This window comes from Cupressus sempervirens, chromosome 9 (genome assembly GCF_028749045.1).
Source record: "Cupressus sempervirens isolate cs-2001-9-10 chromosome 9, ASM2874904v1, whole genome shotgun sequence".
Classification (NCBI taxonomy): domain Eukaryota; kingdom Viridiplantae; phylum Streptophyta; class Pinopsida; order Cupressales; family Cupressaceae; genus Cupressus; species Cupressus sempervirens.
Window position 1 is genome coordinate 694525303 of NC_143126.1, and position 15442 is coordinate 694540744.

The following is a 15442-nucleotide window of genomic DNA, read 5'->3' on the forward strand; positions in this document are numbered from 1 at the left end:
ATATTATGGAGTATGATGAATGCAAAGATTAAAAAGATAACAACTTTTCACCCTCAAATACATGATTAGATGATTAGACAATTGTGGTCAATACGATCTAGGTGCAGCTCCTTAAGGGGTGTAACAGTCCCAAGACATGGGATGAATCACTCCCATACACTAAGCATTCTTAAAACAGTGAATTACATTCTTCTAATGAGTCGCCACTTGATGCATGCTTACAATATTTGCCTTCTAGACCACTTACTGTAGCTTTAGATAAACAAGATGAACAAGTAGAGCAAGACAATGTGATGAGATTCAAACTTGATCTCCCTCCTTTCGTGAAGATGCATTCAAGAGTTCATTGCGAGTATTTGTGCTTTATGAGCTGTCCATGTTCAATGATGAAGAGGAAAAGCTGGCACAAGTTATAATTGAATAAAGAATCAGCACCAACTCAGCTGACCCAAAAAAATTAAAAAATCAGGACTCAGCAATACCTCAAGGACGAAAAAGGCAATAATTCGGCAAATTTATCAAACACTCAAAAAAAAAAAAAATGGAAATATTTTTAAATTTAAAAATACATCCATACAGTAATGTTTTTAGATGATTAGATGATTTATCAATGTTGATAAATTAGGTGGATTGCATCTCTGTGTTCCAATAAAGTAAATGATTTTTAGAATATTTAAAAACACACGCATACACTGATGATTTTTTCTTTGAAAATATTTTAAAATTATATAATTTATAGAACATTTATATATATATATTTGCTTAAAATATTCTTAAAATTTTTAAAAGGTGTCAATGAAAATTATAAATCAAAAATTTCATCTAAAAATCATTTAAATCTTTAAAAAAATTTACAAAAAAGTTACTGATAATAAAATTTAATTATGTTGAAAGACTCAATAAATAAAGATTCAAAATAGGGTTTTCTTCAATAAAGCATAAAATATATATATAGAAAATTAACGTAAATTTAAGATTATTTTTCATATTCTTTTTCAATAATGCATAAAATGATAAAACCTATATAGAAAATTAACATAAAGTTAAGACTGTTTTTATGGATATATAAAATATAAAATGAAATATTGTGTATTTGTCTCAGGCAAATGTAAGAATGATTTGCAAAATGCTGAGTCGCATGCCATTTGTCTGGCAGTTCACATCGAAAATTCCAGCAAAACCCACAGAAAATATTTTGTTTGCACTTTATACTTTTTGTCAGACGATTTTTTGCTGCGATTCAGGGGAACAAGACAGTAATTTCGTGCCCTAAAATTGCCATAAAACAATGATAACATCGTGGCCGAATTTTGCATAATTTACACACCCAGCATTCTGCCTTACGAGTACTCAAGAGTTCTGCAAGTAGTCACGGAGATTTTCAACTAAGGGTACAACTCTCCTTAGAAGATTTGGGTATGGAAGGAAGATCCACACTCACAGAGCATGTGGTAGAAGAGGAGAAAACAAGGGAAACCTCAAATAGAGTCCAAGAAACATGGAAAATAGTACACAGAGATCACAAGGTGAGACAAGCAAAGTGGTATTCCAAAGAAAGAGTGGGAGAACTCGGCCAGAATTTATTCTCTCGTTAAGCTATTGTGAGACCAAAAGCCTTTTAAGAAAGGAGGTGTGATCCATATTGAATTTAGAAAATGTATTGAGAAACAAAACTTGAACAATAAATTAAACAAGTACATAGACAAATTCAAACACAAAAACTGACAACAAAATGCAAGTGAGCACGATAGTAGTAGATACCTTGTTAAGACTGCAACAACAGGAGTATCCATCAAAATACGAACTTCCTATGTGTGCAGTAATTAGGGCCTGACAGAAACTTCTTGTTCAATGAAATCTATAAAAGAAGATTATAACTTGATTCGAAAGCATGTTTTTGAGATTAAAAGAAAGGCAGAAACATTATAGAGAGAGTTGAGCTGCTCATTGCCAAGCAGAAGTAGAGGGAAGAATTAAAGTCCCACTTCTTATAATTATCTTCCCAACATGATATAGAGGGTGGCAAGGCCATTGCCACTTCCATAAAAGCCAGTGATATCCACACTGGGTGTTTTCGGGATAAAATTGAGTTTTGGTGTGAGTTGTTGAAAGTTTCATTTCTGTTTTCATAATATTCTCCTCTTAAAAAGTAAACTTGATTTCCATTAGCAAGTAGCAAGTGGTCTCAATAATTTGATGATCCTTGAGTTCTAATTAATCAATATATACCATTTCTGCACTTGAACAAGTTTCTTAAACTATAATGATCAACCAACAACAAAAGAGGCGGAGAATAGTATTGTACAAGAATAGTCAACTGATGCAGTACCTGAGCAACAAGCATTACAAAGTGTCTGGTCATTTGAATTATCGACAAGCATAAGAATAAAGACCACAAATTGATTGTCCATACGCAAAAGAACAATGCTCATATCTCTTTCAACTATATAAATGAATTGGTGAAACATAAATTATGCAACAAGGTCAAATTTTCAAAAGATGCAAGGAACACCATAAAAGAAAATCCGGCCATCTAGGCTAAATAGCAACAGCAATTATGAGCATGTACATCAAATATTTTCCATATTCACAAAAGAAAGCAAGAATTGCTCAACAAATATTCAAAACATTTACTTGAGGGAACTACTAATGTTGATCTAGTGAGCTAACCAATATAGTAATCAATATGAGACATTACTAATATTGACCAGCAACAGGTCAGTGAGATAACATCTTGAAAATGGTATACTTTCGAACAGCAATTATAACTTAGCAAAATAAGCTATGTTAAAAAGTAGTTCTCTTGGAGGGTGTTGTAGCAATGTTCCTCAATCGAGATATCTGACAGAGATGATGTAGAAGTCTTAAGCTGAGTGTGAGAACACAAGATGGACGAAGCAAAAAAGAGAACAAGATATAAAGTATTTCTAGGTTCAAACAACTACTGACTCTATCTAGATTCTAATCCAATAAATGCACATGATTCACAGCTTCAAGCATAGAATTACCATCAGAGAACAAGGCATTAGCCTCAGTTTTAAATGGTCCAACCCATCAAGATCGCATAACCTTGCTATGTACTACTGTATATTTATTATTACCTGCTTGACTATCTCCTTTCTGACATGCTTATGATACTCTGGAGAATTATATAGCTGATCTGACAATGCCCGAAACTGTAAAGACAATCAAAGTTTAGCCCACAAAATATTAATATTTTGGAACTGGAATACCACAAGCTTAAATTTATATATGAGGAAATTATAAAGGATCAACTTCATCACAAAAGAAAAGGTAACAAGTGATTCCTTTTCATGAGTTCTATCTGATTCCCTGCAGTGAAAACTCGAAATACATTATAAAGAAGCCTACCGACCTGGCAGTTTCCATCACCAGCCATTTTCAATTCACATAAACCGTGCTGATTTAACCTACCATGCAAGAAAACCATTATTTCAACTCCGTTCGCATAATGATTTATTAGGGCAGCAAAAAAAAAAAAAAAAACAGGAAAAAGAAGATTATATAATAGTAGTCAGTAGAAGTCACAAGATATATCACACATTTATTAGAATGTAACTCATAAATGTCAACTTGAGCCCATGTTGGCCGTAACTGCTAAAGCTTGTATAAATGTATTTACATTAAGACATAATGGCTGCAGTAGCCAACTGTTCTCAATACATTATTTACTTTTATTATTCTGTTATACATAAATTGGTGTATATTCTCTGAAATTTAGCATGGCAACAAAGTGCATTATATACCTGAAGCCTTAAGGTTTTCCTTAGAAGATAATATGCAGGTCATGAAATGCTTGGTAAAAATTACAGGGATGACCTACTGTCTAAGTGATAAGAAACAACATTATCTGAAAGTTCTCAATAAATCAGGCCCTCGATCATAACCATTAAACTGTGACCTACATTCATATGTGCGAACCTGCAGACCATTGATTGATGCCCTAATTATTTAGCACAGAATTATGAAAATTTTGTTTAGGGAGCTCAGGAGAAAGTCAGGTGCGTATTTTTTTCATGGAAACAATGCCATTATTGAAAGCATTGCAATTTACAATTTTAAAGATGTTTTACAAACAAAAACATGTTTGGAACTTTGGAGTAAAGGTCTAAGCTGAACACAGTCAGAGTTGTCATTATAAGCATTACACAATGAATTACATAAAATCAAACCCTCAATTTGGGTCCTCTCTCATTGAAAGCTTATCATGGAAACAAGGCTGGTTAGAGAATCTGTTGAGGTATAGGTTTTTGGTTATATTATCCAGATAATTATAGGATATAATATTTTATGAGAAATGGAGGCTTGTATTTTTTACTCTCACCAGTATCACATAGAATCACAGATCATAAGGGAAATTTATGACCCCACTAAGGGCTTATTTATTTATGTAGCATATTTGTAATGCTAGTTAAGATCTGTACTGCTCTTCTTTTCTTATTTTTCTTATTAGCAGGGATAGACCTACTGTCTAAGTGATAAGAAAGAACATTATCTGAAAGTTATCAATAAATCATGCCCTCGATCATGACCATTAAACTGTGACCTACATTCATATGTGCGAACCTGTAGACCATTGATTGATGCCCCAATTATTAGTTCCTGCCTTTGGCAGGAAAGTATTGGAATCATTCAATTCAATTTTTCAATTCAATTAACTAATCAACTCATAGAATTTAAAAGATTAAAAGAAATTTCAAATGTTTATATCTTTTTCTAATTTTTCATTATTTTATAAATCACATTTTTCATTCATTCTATTGGACCATACTATTTTTGGTAAGGAGAAAATTCAATTTTCTCCACAAAAATACAAATATTTTCTAACAAGTCTATCATGCATTAATGAATGCATTAATTACAACTTTATATTTTCCACATTTGTGACAAGTAGATTAACTTTTCAAAAAAGTAATCATTTTTATCTTCCACCTCACCAATGAATGTCTAATCAATATTAATTATCACTATCTATTTTTCTTACCAAGTACAAATATAGAGTTAAATGTTTTATATTTCTTATTTTGAATATATTTATTATTAGTTTTACATTGATGTTGATTTTTGTCATTTGTAAAATGTTATTTCTTTAAGTTTACACTATATTTTACTAGCTATTATTTTACAATCTTACTCTAATTTTTTTAATACCATTTTACAAATTGTAAAACTAATACTACCCCTCAAACTAATTAGATATTTTGGTAGTTTGAATTAAGTCATCAACAATTTTTTTTTTTTAATCAATTATTTCAACTTATGACTTAATTGGTAGAAATGACCAGTTCGTTCATATAATATAATTTCTATTGTTATTTATATATTTCTTAAAATAATATAATTATTAATATTTTTTAAATTCCCTTCAACTCTCTCTATCATTCTACCTTTACTTGTCCTTATAATAACATATCATTCTCTTTTTTAGCTCTCTCTTCATATCCTTCCTTTCTACCTTCAAATCTCCATTTTCCTTCTTTTCCAATTATTGGCAAGAATTTTGACGCATTGCATCCCTTGTTTAGCACAGAATTGTGAAAATTTTATTTAGGGAGCTCAGGAGAAAGTCAAATGAGTATTTTATTCATGGAAACAATGCCATTATTGAAAGCATTGCAATTTGAAATTTTAAAGATGTTTTACAAACAAAAACATGTTTGGAACTTTGGAGTAAAGGTTTAAGCTGAACATAGTCGGTGTTGTCATTATAAGCATTACACAATGAATTACATAAAATCAAACCCTCAATTTGGGTCCTCTCTCATTGAAAGTTTATCATGGAAACAAAGCTGGTTAGAGACTCTGACGAGGTCTAGGTTTTTGGTTATATTATCCAGACAATTATAGGATATAATATTTTATGAGAAATGAAGGCCTGCATTTTTTACTCTCAGCAGTATCACATAGAATCGCAGGTCATAAGGGAAATTTATGACCCCACTAAGGCCTTATTTATTTATGTAGCATATTTGTAATGCTAGTTAAGATCTGTACTGCTCTTCTTTTCTTATTTTTCTTATTAGCAGGGATAGACCTTCAGACTGGATTTGTAATTTCTGTGCTTGATCTCAGATCTATTCTGTATTTTATTAATTTCCTCAAATATTTTCCAGTCTTTTATAAGAAGCAATCTTTGACTGTATTGTTTGTGTCTGCAACCTGATACTTCTTTGATATATGTCTTGTACAAAGTGTCCTGTGTTATAAAGCAATAAATAACAAAAGAAATTTTGAAACTAACAGAGAAACAATGGTGGATTTATTTGATATACATCTACAAAAAAAAAAAAAATTATTTCTTAGTCATATGAAAACAAATATGCTTATAAACTGTATCTTAATGTTCCCCTTCTGATTGCAAGAGAGAAAATATTTCACCTGTCAAATAGTCGCTGGTGATCAAAAGTTGCATCATTTTCATCAGGTATAGCCCCATTAATGCGAGGGACATGCTGTCAACCAGACAAATGTCAAACATGTGCTTTTCATTTCAGCAAATTAAAAGATATTCAAAGCTTGCAGGAAATAGATTCTCCTTTTTATGTACTTGAAGAATATATAAAATCAACTCAAACTTCTAACTCATATTTCAACCAGTGATGGTCATGCTCAACCACATGTTGCATGAACCTCTACCTGGCTCAGAAACTAAAGCCCAAAAAAACACTAAACAAAATATCATAAGACAAACTAGGAATGCAAGTGACCTGAAAAGGGTTGCGTACCTTCATCTTAATTAATCAGATTAACTAGAGATTCTGATTAACAAATAACTATAGATGGAAGTTTAACCTTAATTCTTCCTTGAAGAGAATGCTCTTGAGGTTATATGATTCTATTGGAGGAGAACTACAATACATCATACCCATCTACTCAAGTTAATTATATTACTAGCAAATTATGTTTACGAAAATGAACACTCTCTAGCAATGCAAGTGACCTGAAAGGGTTGTGTATCTTCATCTTAATTTACAAGATCAAATAGGAATTTTGATTAGTAAATAATTATAGATGGAGGCTTCACTTTATGATATTTCCTTGAAGAAAACGCTCTTGGGGTTATCTATGATTTTATTAAGAACTGTATTCCTTTGATTCCTGGGGAGGATATGCAAGTGGTCCATGAATAATAACAGTAGAATGAGGTCAAAATTGAGATTTTCTCCTTTCTGATGATCAATTCCCTAAAGACCTGCAACTGTGCCATCAATCAGATTACACTTGCATTTTTAATTCAAACTATTTGTATATTTTTAGTAGATCTTTTCATTAAGTATATAACTTTAGATATGATTAACATCATAGTTTGCAAACTCTGCGAGTACTCTCAGAGTTGCCGAGTACTCCCAATTTTTTTTGTTGGGCGAGTACTCTCAAGTTTAACTGTTGGGTATTTATAGATGTTAAAAAATGTAGGTAAAAATCTCAATGCAAGGAAAACACTGGATCAGATGCATTTTTCATGTGATGTTAGTGCTATAAAACTATGCATTTTCTCTGTTGAGATGTCAATTTCTAATTTAATACAATTTGTAATTGAATTCTACAAAAAATATATGTTTCTTTAAGAGATTTTAAATTTTAGTACTTTGAGTTGTCAAGTTTTTCCCGAGTTTTTGTCGAATATATGCTGAGTTTTTCCCGAGTTGATAATTTTCAGCTTGCTGAGTACTGTCCGAATCTGAGTCGGCAAACTATGATTAACATGATTGGCCTTGTCCTTAGTTCTGCAAGTTCCTTGGTCATAGTGAAGATAGCAAAATGATAACAAATTTTGTGAGGGCAGAACTTCTGTTGTAATAATATACAAAATATGATTGGTTCTAATTTACATAGCTTCAGTTTATGATCACATATATAACAGGCCTACCTTATCTGCATTTTGTTATTATTCAATTGAAATGGTAAGATTACTTGATGCAATGATGAGTCCTAGGAACAAATGTCAATGAAGAAATGTTGCAAACCTTAGTATGTATAAGTAATGTTGATTTTGAGAGATACTGAACAACCATTAACATATATTTAATGATAATTTTTCCTTACATTGTAGAATATCCGAGCACTCTTAACCAAGAATTACTTGGAAGTCTTGGTGCATTATTTTATCTATTGCATTCAGTTATTTACTTTATTGCTTATTACCCACCTAGGATAAGCATACATCACCAGTTCTCAACTTAGGTAGGTTTAATTTGCTTTATTATACTAATAAGGACATGTGTACGCCTTGATTTGAGGTAATCAAGTGCCACCACTGCTTCATCAATCCTTAATTTGACAGAAGTTAGGTGTCACTTCTATATAATCAAGGCCACATCTACCTTAGTTAATTTACAACACCAGATTGAGAGCAACTAAGAGTTTACTTGTGACCTCTTGAGCATATCACATCCTTGAGTCATGCACGTATGATTGTATTCCATACATCAATTTGGTGGTTGAACTATTTACTTAACCTAGCAGAACCAGTAACACGATGGTTGGATTTACAAAAACTAGTGAGTTTATTTAACTTTTATAGCCAACAACAGGATAGAAGTTTCCACACAAATAAATTACCTAATTTTACAGCAAAGATTGAATCCACTTAAACTAAATTGGTAAAAGACCTATCTACCTAGAAAGGCATTTCTTCTAAACTTCTAATTATTTCCTACACTCTTTCAGACTCTTTGTGATCACTCTTTGCATATGGAATTATAAAGGAACCCATCACCCTTCATAAAATAAATGCACTACTTTCCACAGAAAACCCATCAAAGCACACCATATAAGATAATAATAACTTTCCTGTTTCTGTACAAATCTTTTTCTTTTTGTCAAATTTTTGTATGATTCAACCAACAGCAGAAGGGAGACTCAAGAGTTTTATATAACAGAAACAATAATCTTAAGTACTCATCTGATGTAATTCACAATGTCCCAAATTTTCAACATCGATTGAACATTTCATGATGTAAGTTGTAAGCAAGTTATTAATAATAATTCAATGATATATATCATTTTTTACATTATAAAAAAGTGCCTTAGTAGTGTTATTTAGAGTTACAAATGATTTCTATAATGATTAGAATACTACCTCCGGATCAGACAATATAAATATGTATGCCTTTATATCACAAAAAGCCAATAAGGTAATCAAGTCAAAATGAATGAATCGGTTTTTAAAATAATTCAAGCATTCTGCACGTAAAAGGAAAAAGGCAAAAACCTTAGATGTCTGATACAAGCATTGCTTATGTGATGTACATGTAGCTTCTCTTCTTGTAGAAGTATAGTAGGTATTTTCTAAGATAGTCTCAATTACAACATCAAGCTCAGCCATACATGAAAGTGGTAGCTGCTCACCCATTAGGACACTTGTCCAGCAAATTGTTGCACTTGCCTGTGCAACTGTGCTTTCGGAAACACTTCTTAATACTCTCTCATTTATACCATCATTATCTTTTCGTTGTGTTTTCAAAAAATTATGTTACCTAAATTTAGATATTTGCATCCATATAATGTAAATATTTTTAAAATGAAAAAAATGATACTTAAAGAGATAGAATATTAAGGTATTTAAATTACAAGGTTTGTGAATTTATTGTAGTAAATATCTGGAAGAATATTCACTATTAAATTGAAGGAAATATTGACTCTTACAATGGTGATTATCAAATCAGACAAACTAGAAGCAATTCCATAATATACAGATTGCATAATACAATATAATTGATAAATCATTCACAACACTCATACTGAATAAGAAAGTAGCAAACAATGCTAAGCATAGTCAATAGAATCACAATAGTATTTTGATGGCTGAATCAATAAAACATAGCAACAAACATAAAATAAGGAAGCCAATCACAACCACTAATATATAACATGATAGAAAAGCTATTATAGTTACCTAACTAAAAGCTATGGTTTTAACCAAACAAAATGACAGCATTACAGAAGAAAATCTCACCGGAATGGAATCTAGATGTGATAGGCGCCTACCAACAGCAGCATTTGATTTTGAGTACTCTTCAGAAAGTAGCTCTGCAATCATCCTGTCATCTCCAACATCTTGTTGACTGCTCAAGGAACTTGAACTAGAACTTTCCCCAAAACTCCCCTTATCCCGATTCATATTCCTTTATTGAAATAGCAGCAAAATGTTTTTTTTCTATGGACCAATCAGAGATGATGCCAGGTTAAATCACTCTGTTACTAGAAAGGATAAACTTGATGTTCTCTAATTTCTCACAGCAAAGTATTTTCCTCTTGTGTGTAGTGATCGCCAAGTGTTGAAAATAACCTTCTAATTCAGAAAGTTGACGTAGCATGGAGCAAATATGGAATGATTCAAGAGCAGTTGCCTAGTATTGAAATGACTTAAATCACTATGCAGACATAACCATAATATACAAAGATTTTTTAACAGGAAAAACATGCAGACTTAGATCTTCTTTCATGCTCTCAAGACAGCATGAAGTATCAAGAAGCACCAAGCAACAAGCCAACTCGTTGCAATTCAATCTTCAGAAGCCTAAATTTCCCCCAAAGTAACTCTTCTGCAATGATAGCAATTTAACAAATTATTAGAGCTCAACACACGCATTGGCTAAAAAAGAAATAACAAATAGGCTCAGTTTATGCACCCATGATGGCATTAGAAATGCATTTGCATTCAGTGGTCAGAAAGTCAAACTAATTGTTGCACAAACCAAATCATGAGTTCCCAAACCCCAGCTGTAACATACCATTTTACTAAGCTGAAATTGAAGAACATATTCTAAGATTATAACTGACTTTCATAACAGAAAGACATAAGGTAGTTCTAATCCGTTACTTCGTATAGAAAGGAAACTATCAACTGAATTTATTATACAAGAATAAGTAAACAGAAATTAAGCAAATGACTATATCAAATTCGTATGAAAGAAACTAATATAACTTCCATTACCAACTTCCATCATTACATTTGAAAGAAACTTAATAATAAACCATATATACGATTATGCATTTCAAAGTAACATGTAAAGTATGTACAAGCAAAAGATTAAGAATTCATATATGCATCGAAATAACTGTCAATATGTTGTGCAGACCTCAGCATCAGGTGAAGAGGAGAAGCATTGACATAAACTTAACCACCCAACTGCAGACCTTATCATATCCCCACACAATCTCATACGAGAAAGGCCCTCCCTACCCCGGGGTTAGGCTTGGGGCACCTTAGTCCTGCCACCTGAGCATTCCGGTGTTAAAAGTGTCGGCTAAGCAGATGACAAGGCTGTGGAGTTTCCCCATCAACCTCCCCTCTGTCAGCTAGCACCCAGACCTCTAGCGATCAATTGCAGCAAACCAGCCTCTAATCTACCTTGGCCAAGGATTTAGATGGGCAAAGAATAGCCCAATAAGAAACCACTCAACTTGACAACGGAATATACTTTGGACAATCCAAGAAGTCTTCTACAGCCTAAGCAATACAATGAAAGCCTATATATATCTATATATATAATGCCACATCAAAGAACATCAGTTTTACAGTTAGTCTCCCTATATGTTGTGTAAAAGGACTTTAGCAGTTGTGTTTAGGTGTTTAAAGTCATGTTTGAGCTTTCAGAGCACAAAAAATGTACTATCAACCTGTAACCTATAATGGACCTCTAATTTTGCAAGAATGTTGATAAATTCTGACTTTTTTATTGGTAAAATGAGAATGTTGTATTACATTAGAATATGGTAATTGCAACTAACCAGAGACCGCCTGGGCACCTAGTGCCAGATGCTTGCTAACCATTTGAACTAGTAGTCATTATATAATGATTAGATGCCAAGAGGCCAACTTTCTGAAGGAGTAAAAAAAGGAGGGACTCTTTCAGGCATACAAATGAAGAATTTTAACCTACTGCCAATCAAAATGCACGTAATTGCTGTCCACTCTTCCTAAGATGCAATTTAATATACATGTTCCAACATTCTGTTATCCGACAAAACATAAAAAGCATTACTGTCTGCAAGGACAGCAACTCCATATCTCTGTTTGGCCATTTCACACATTAAGTTTTATTACTGCATGTCTTCCCAGCCAACTGTTCCCATAATCAAATTCACTGTATTGAGGAAATGTCAGAAACCCAAACCCCATCTGAAGTTGTTGATCATTTGCCCAATGAGCATGTCTCAATTCAGTCCCAAGTTCACATTATGATCATTTGCCCTGGCTACTGGGGTCAGATGTCCAAAACATGACGCCTTCAATAAAGTCAATACCGGATCTAGTGCTGCAGCACATGATACTGTCTGAAAAAAAAAATCACAAGGGTATGCTGAAGTGCTGAAAACCTAAATGCAAAACTTGAATAATATACATGTAAATGCACTAACCTGTACTTGACTTCATGTGCTATGTATTGTCTTTGTATTTGTCGGCCTCAATTTTTCTTAGTTTTCTTGGCTTATGCTAGCAGAGAAGTCCCAAGGTTTTGAAACTTGTGTCCTGAAAACCCTTCCAAGTTCCAACGAAGTAATTTAATCTTTACAGGATTAAAAATGATTTCCTTTGCATTGGCTCTTTTTTTTCAGTTCCTTGACTCATGTCAAAACCTGACAAGGTTTCCACAACCACATTGATCTCCAACAAGGTTCTCACAACCTTGCTGAGTTCAGCAAAACTTATGTTTTGAAAAGTTCAAACTCAAAGCATCTTTCATTTGTTTGTGTCAGTCTTTTGGCCTTATTCCAAAAGCTTTGTCAGGAGCCAACAAGATTCTCTCAGTCACGTTGACATCCATCAAAGAACCCATAACCATGAAAAATCCTTAAGCATTAGCATACAAAGAATATTTTCAAAGGATTTAAAAAGTTGATTTTCAGCTTTGTATAAGTTTCTGAAACCACCTTTGGAACCCAACAAGATTTTTGAAATCATTGATTTCCCCAATCAACTACTTGAGCCACTATTTTCAAATATAGCAGCGAAAAGAAGCATTCAAAGAACAGCTTACATGCACAAACAATTAATGCATGCCATTAATGCTCACCTATGATGGTGCATGTAGTAGATTAGATTGCCCTAAGACTCATTTTAACAGGCACTCAAAAGCAAATTGGCAGAAACAAAGAAGTAAAATTGTGGAGCTCATGTAGAGACGAATTGTGATGATACAAGGCTTGGTTTCCTCAAAGGTATAGTGAATCACGCAAATCTCCAAGCTAGCTATGTGCCACAAGGTAATCTAGAAAAGGTTAATAAGTTCAAAAACAGTAATATATTATAGATTTCTTTGCTCTCAAAATTCTACTAAAATTGTTCCCTAATCAAAATTTATCTCTGAGCATACAATGTCATGTCTCCATTTTTAGCAGGTTCCTGCAATTGGCTTGGTCAGTTCGCCATCGTGACCCTCGTGAGCTAACAGTGGGATTTGAGGGTCTCAGTTGTGGGGTTGGGGTATAGGCTTTCCAGCAGCCTATGGTGTGTTTTAGCTTCGTTTGAGGAACTTACTATTTATAGTAAGTCATATTGTTGGTTCTGATGAGAGATATGCTCTCAGTTTTTATTTCAAGCTTTTGGTTTGGGCTCCAAGAATCTTGGAGGGAGCATCTATTTATAGTAAGTCACTCAGTCAAGTTCATTCATCATCTTTCTTCATCAAGATCACTCTAGTGTTGTCAAATTTTGATTCTAATACTTCTTCAGTTGTTTTCGCAAGACAGCTGAATCATTGTTATTATTCATCAAGATTTGTTGAGGTTGTTATTTTTGTTGATGTTTTATGTTAGTCACCTCAATATCATTGCCTATTAGAACCGGGATGAAAAGTTTTAAATCGTGGATACAAGAAACAGTGGCCTTGTGTGTCAAAATATTATGTTATGGTGGAAAAGGTCATTTTTGGGAGCCAAAAGTAATTAATAATTATTATATTATATGGCACATTGTTATATTTTAATGTTGTGTTGAGGAAGCTTCTTAAGTGAAGTTGCTTTCGGGAAACTTTGTACCATTTGGAGATTATAAATATGTACCCATTTGATGGGAAAAGCGTTCACTTAATTATTCGCTCTTGTTGCTTGTGAAGAGTTTCCGAGTTTGATGAGTTATGTGCCCACGTTGAAGCATAAGGGTTTGTTCCTGAAAAGTTCATAGTAATTCACAGCTAAGTTATTGTGAATTAGTTTTTTAAGAATTGTTCTTTAATCTCCCTTACTGTTATTGTCTGTCACTGGGAGATTGGAATTATAAATTACTATATTACTGTTTCTTGGAGGACTGTTATTTTGAGATTTCGAAGGTTAGTTTTATCTACATATCTAGGCTTTGAAACGCTAGTTAATACTAATAGATTCAATATAATTGATGAGAATTTGTGACTGCCTTATCATTGAATACCTACGAGATTCATGCAATGTTTCAAAGGCGAACTTGACTTGAGGGTGATCTCGACCCAAATGCAATATCGGCCCGAAGAGAATTTCGTCTCGAAGGCGATCTTGATCTGAAAGGAATCTCGGTCTGAAGGCGAACTTGATCCGAAAGGAAACTCAGTCCTAAGGGAATCTTGATCCGAAGGGGAACTTGATCCGAAGGGAATCTCGACCGAAGGGGATTGCTCTGACACCACTATAATGTTCCGATCTGATAATGCTACAGTCGTGTAGTGACCTAGGCTGTTGGTTGCGATAGCAAGTACACGGGAAGGTCATACGGTGACAAAGCAGGCACAACGAGAAAGTCGTATGGTGTCAGCTCATAGAAAAGGTCGTACGAGAATGGTTGTACGATGTCAAGAATATGCCCGTACGTTACTGAGTGGTGTCTGTACGGTGATGGCTTCAACGTCGGACAGGAGGGACAATGGTCGTATGGTGGAGTAGGGTGCAGTACGGTAGGAGGCCATACAGTGAGACAGTCAAGCAATGCGGTTGTCTTAGGTGGCCGTATAGTAGGCCCAAATGGCCATGCAAAATGGTGATGGGCAGGTGTACGGTGATGTTGTACACCACGATGATAGATGGTGTGCGGCAAAATACTAAGTCCTGTAACCAAAACACTTATAGATCCGACTTCAAAAATAAAGCCAAAACATGAATGGAGATAGAATATATAATCTTCAAATAATATTTGCCACAAGATGGTGTTTCGATTAGCCAGATCCGAGCAAAGTATTACAGGCGACAGAATAAGGTGAGGGTTGAATCCCACTGAAACCGAACAAACCAAATAGGGAAGATCTTTCATTTCGAAAATGGCGAACAATAGAGAATTCCAGCAGGAATCCGCAATACAAAGAAATAATCCAAATAATGCATACCAATAACTACCTACGAGCTATGCTTAACCCATTGGGGAAAAACGTTTCCAAAGGTGTACAAAAATAGCCAACAGCAACACCTATGAAACAATTAAATAAAAGTGGGTCCGCAATATACTAAATCA

At 33.7% G+C, this 15442-nt stretch overlaps 1 protein-coding gene across 1 annotated transcript in view; it reads right to left on the reverse strand.

Annotated features, from left to right (window-relative positions):
* The window catches only part of LOC149540622 (Cysteine proteinases superfamily protein), a 55379-nt gene that overhangs the window by 29309 nt on the left and 10628 nt on the right, over positions 1-15442 (reverse strand). Inside the window, exons 2-5 of the mRNA XM_089801712.1 lie at positions 9980-10568; positions 6400-6473; positions 3377-3431; positions 3102-3176 (exon numbers count right to left, since the gene is read on the reverse strand). Of these exons, the coding sequence (XP_089657838.1) occupies positions 3102-3176; positions 3377-3431; positions 6400-6473; positions 9980-10144 (369 nt within the window). The 5' untranslated portion in view covers positions 10145-10568. The remainder of the gene's footprint in view (positions 1-3101; positions 3177-3376; positions 3432-6399; positions 6474-9979; positions 10569-15442) is intronic.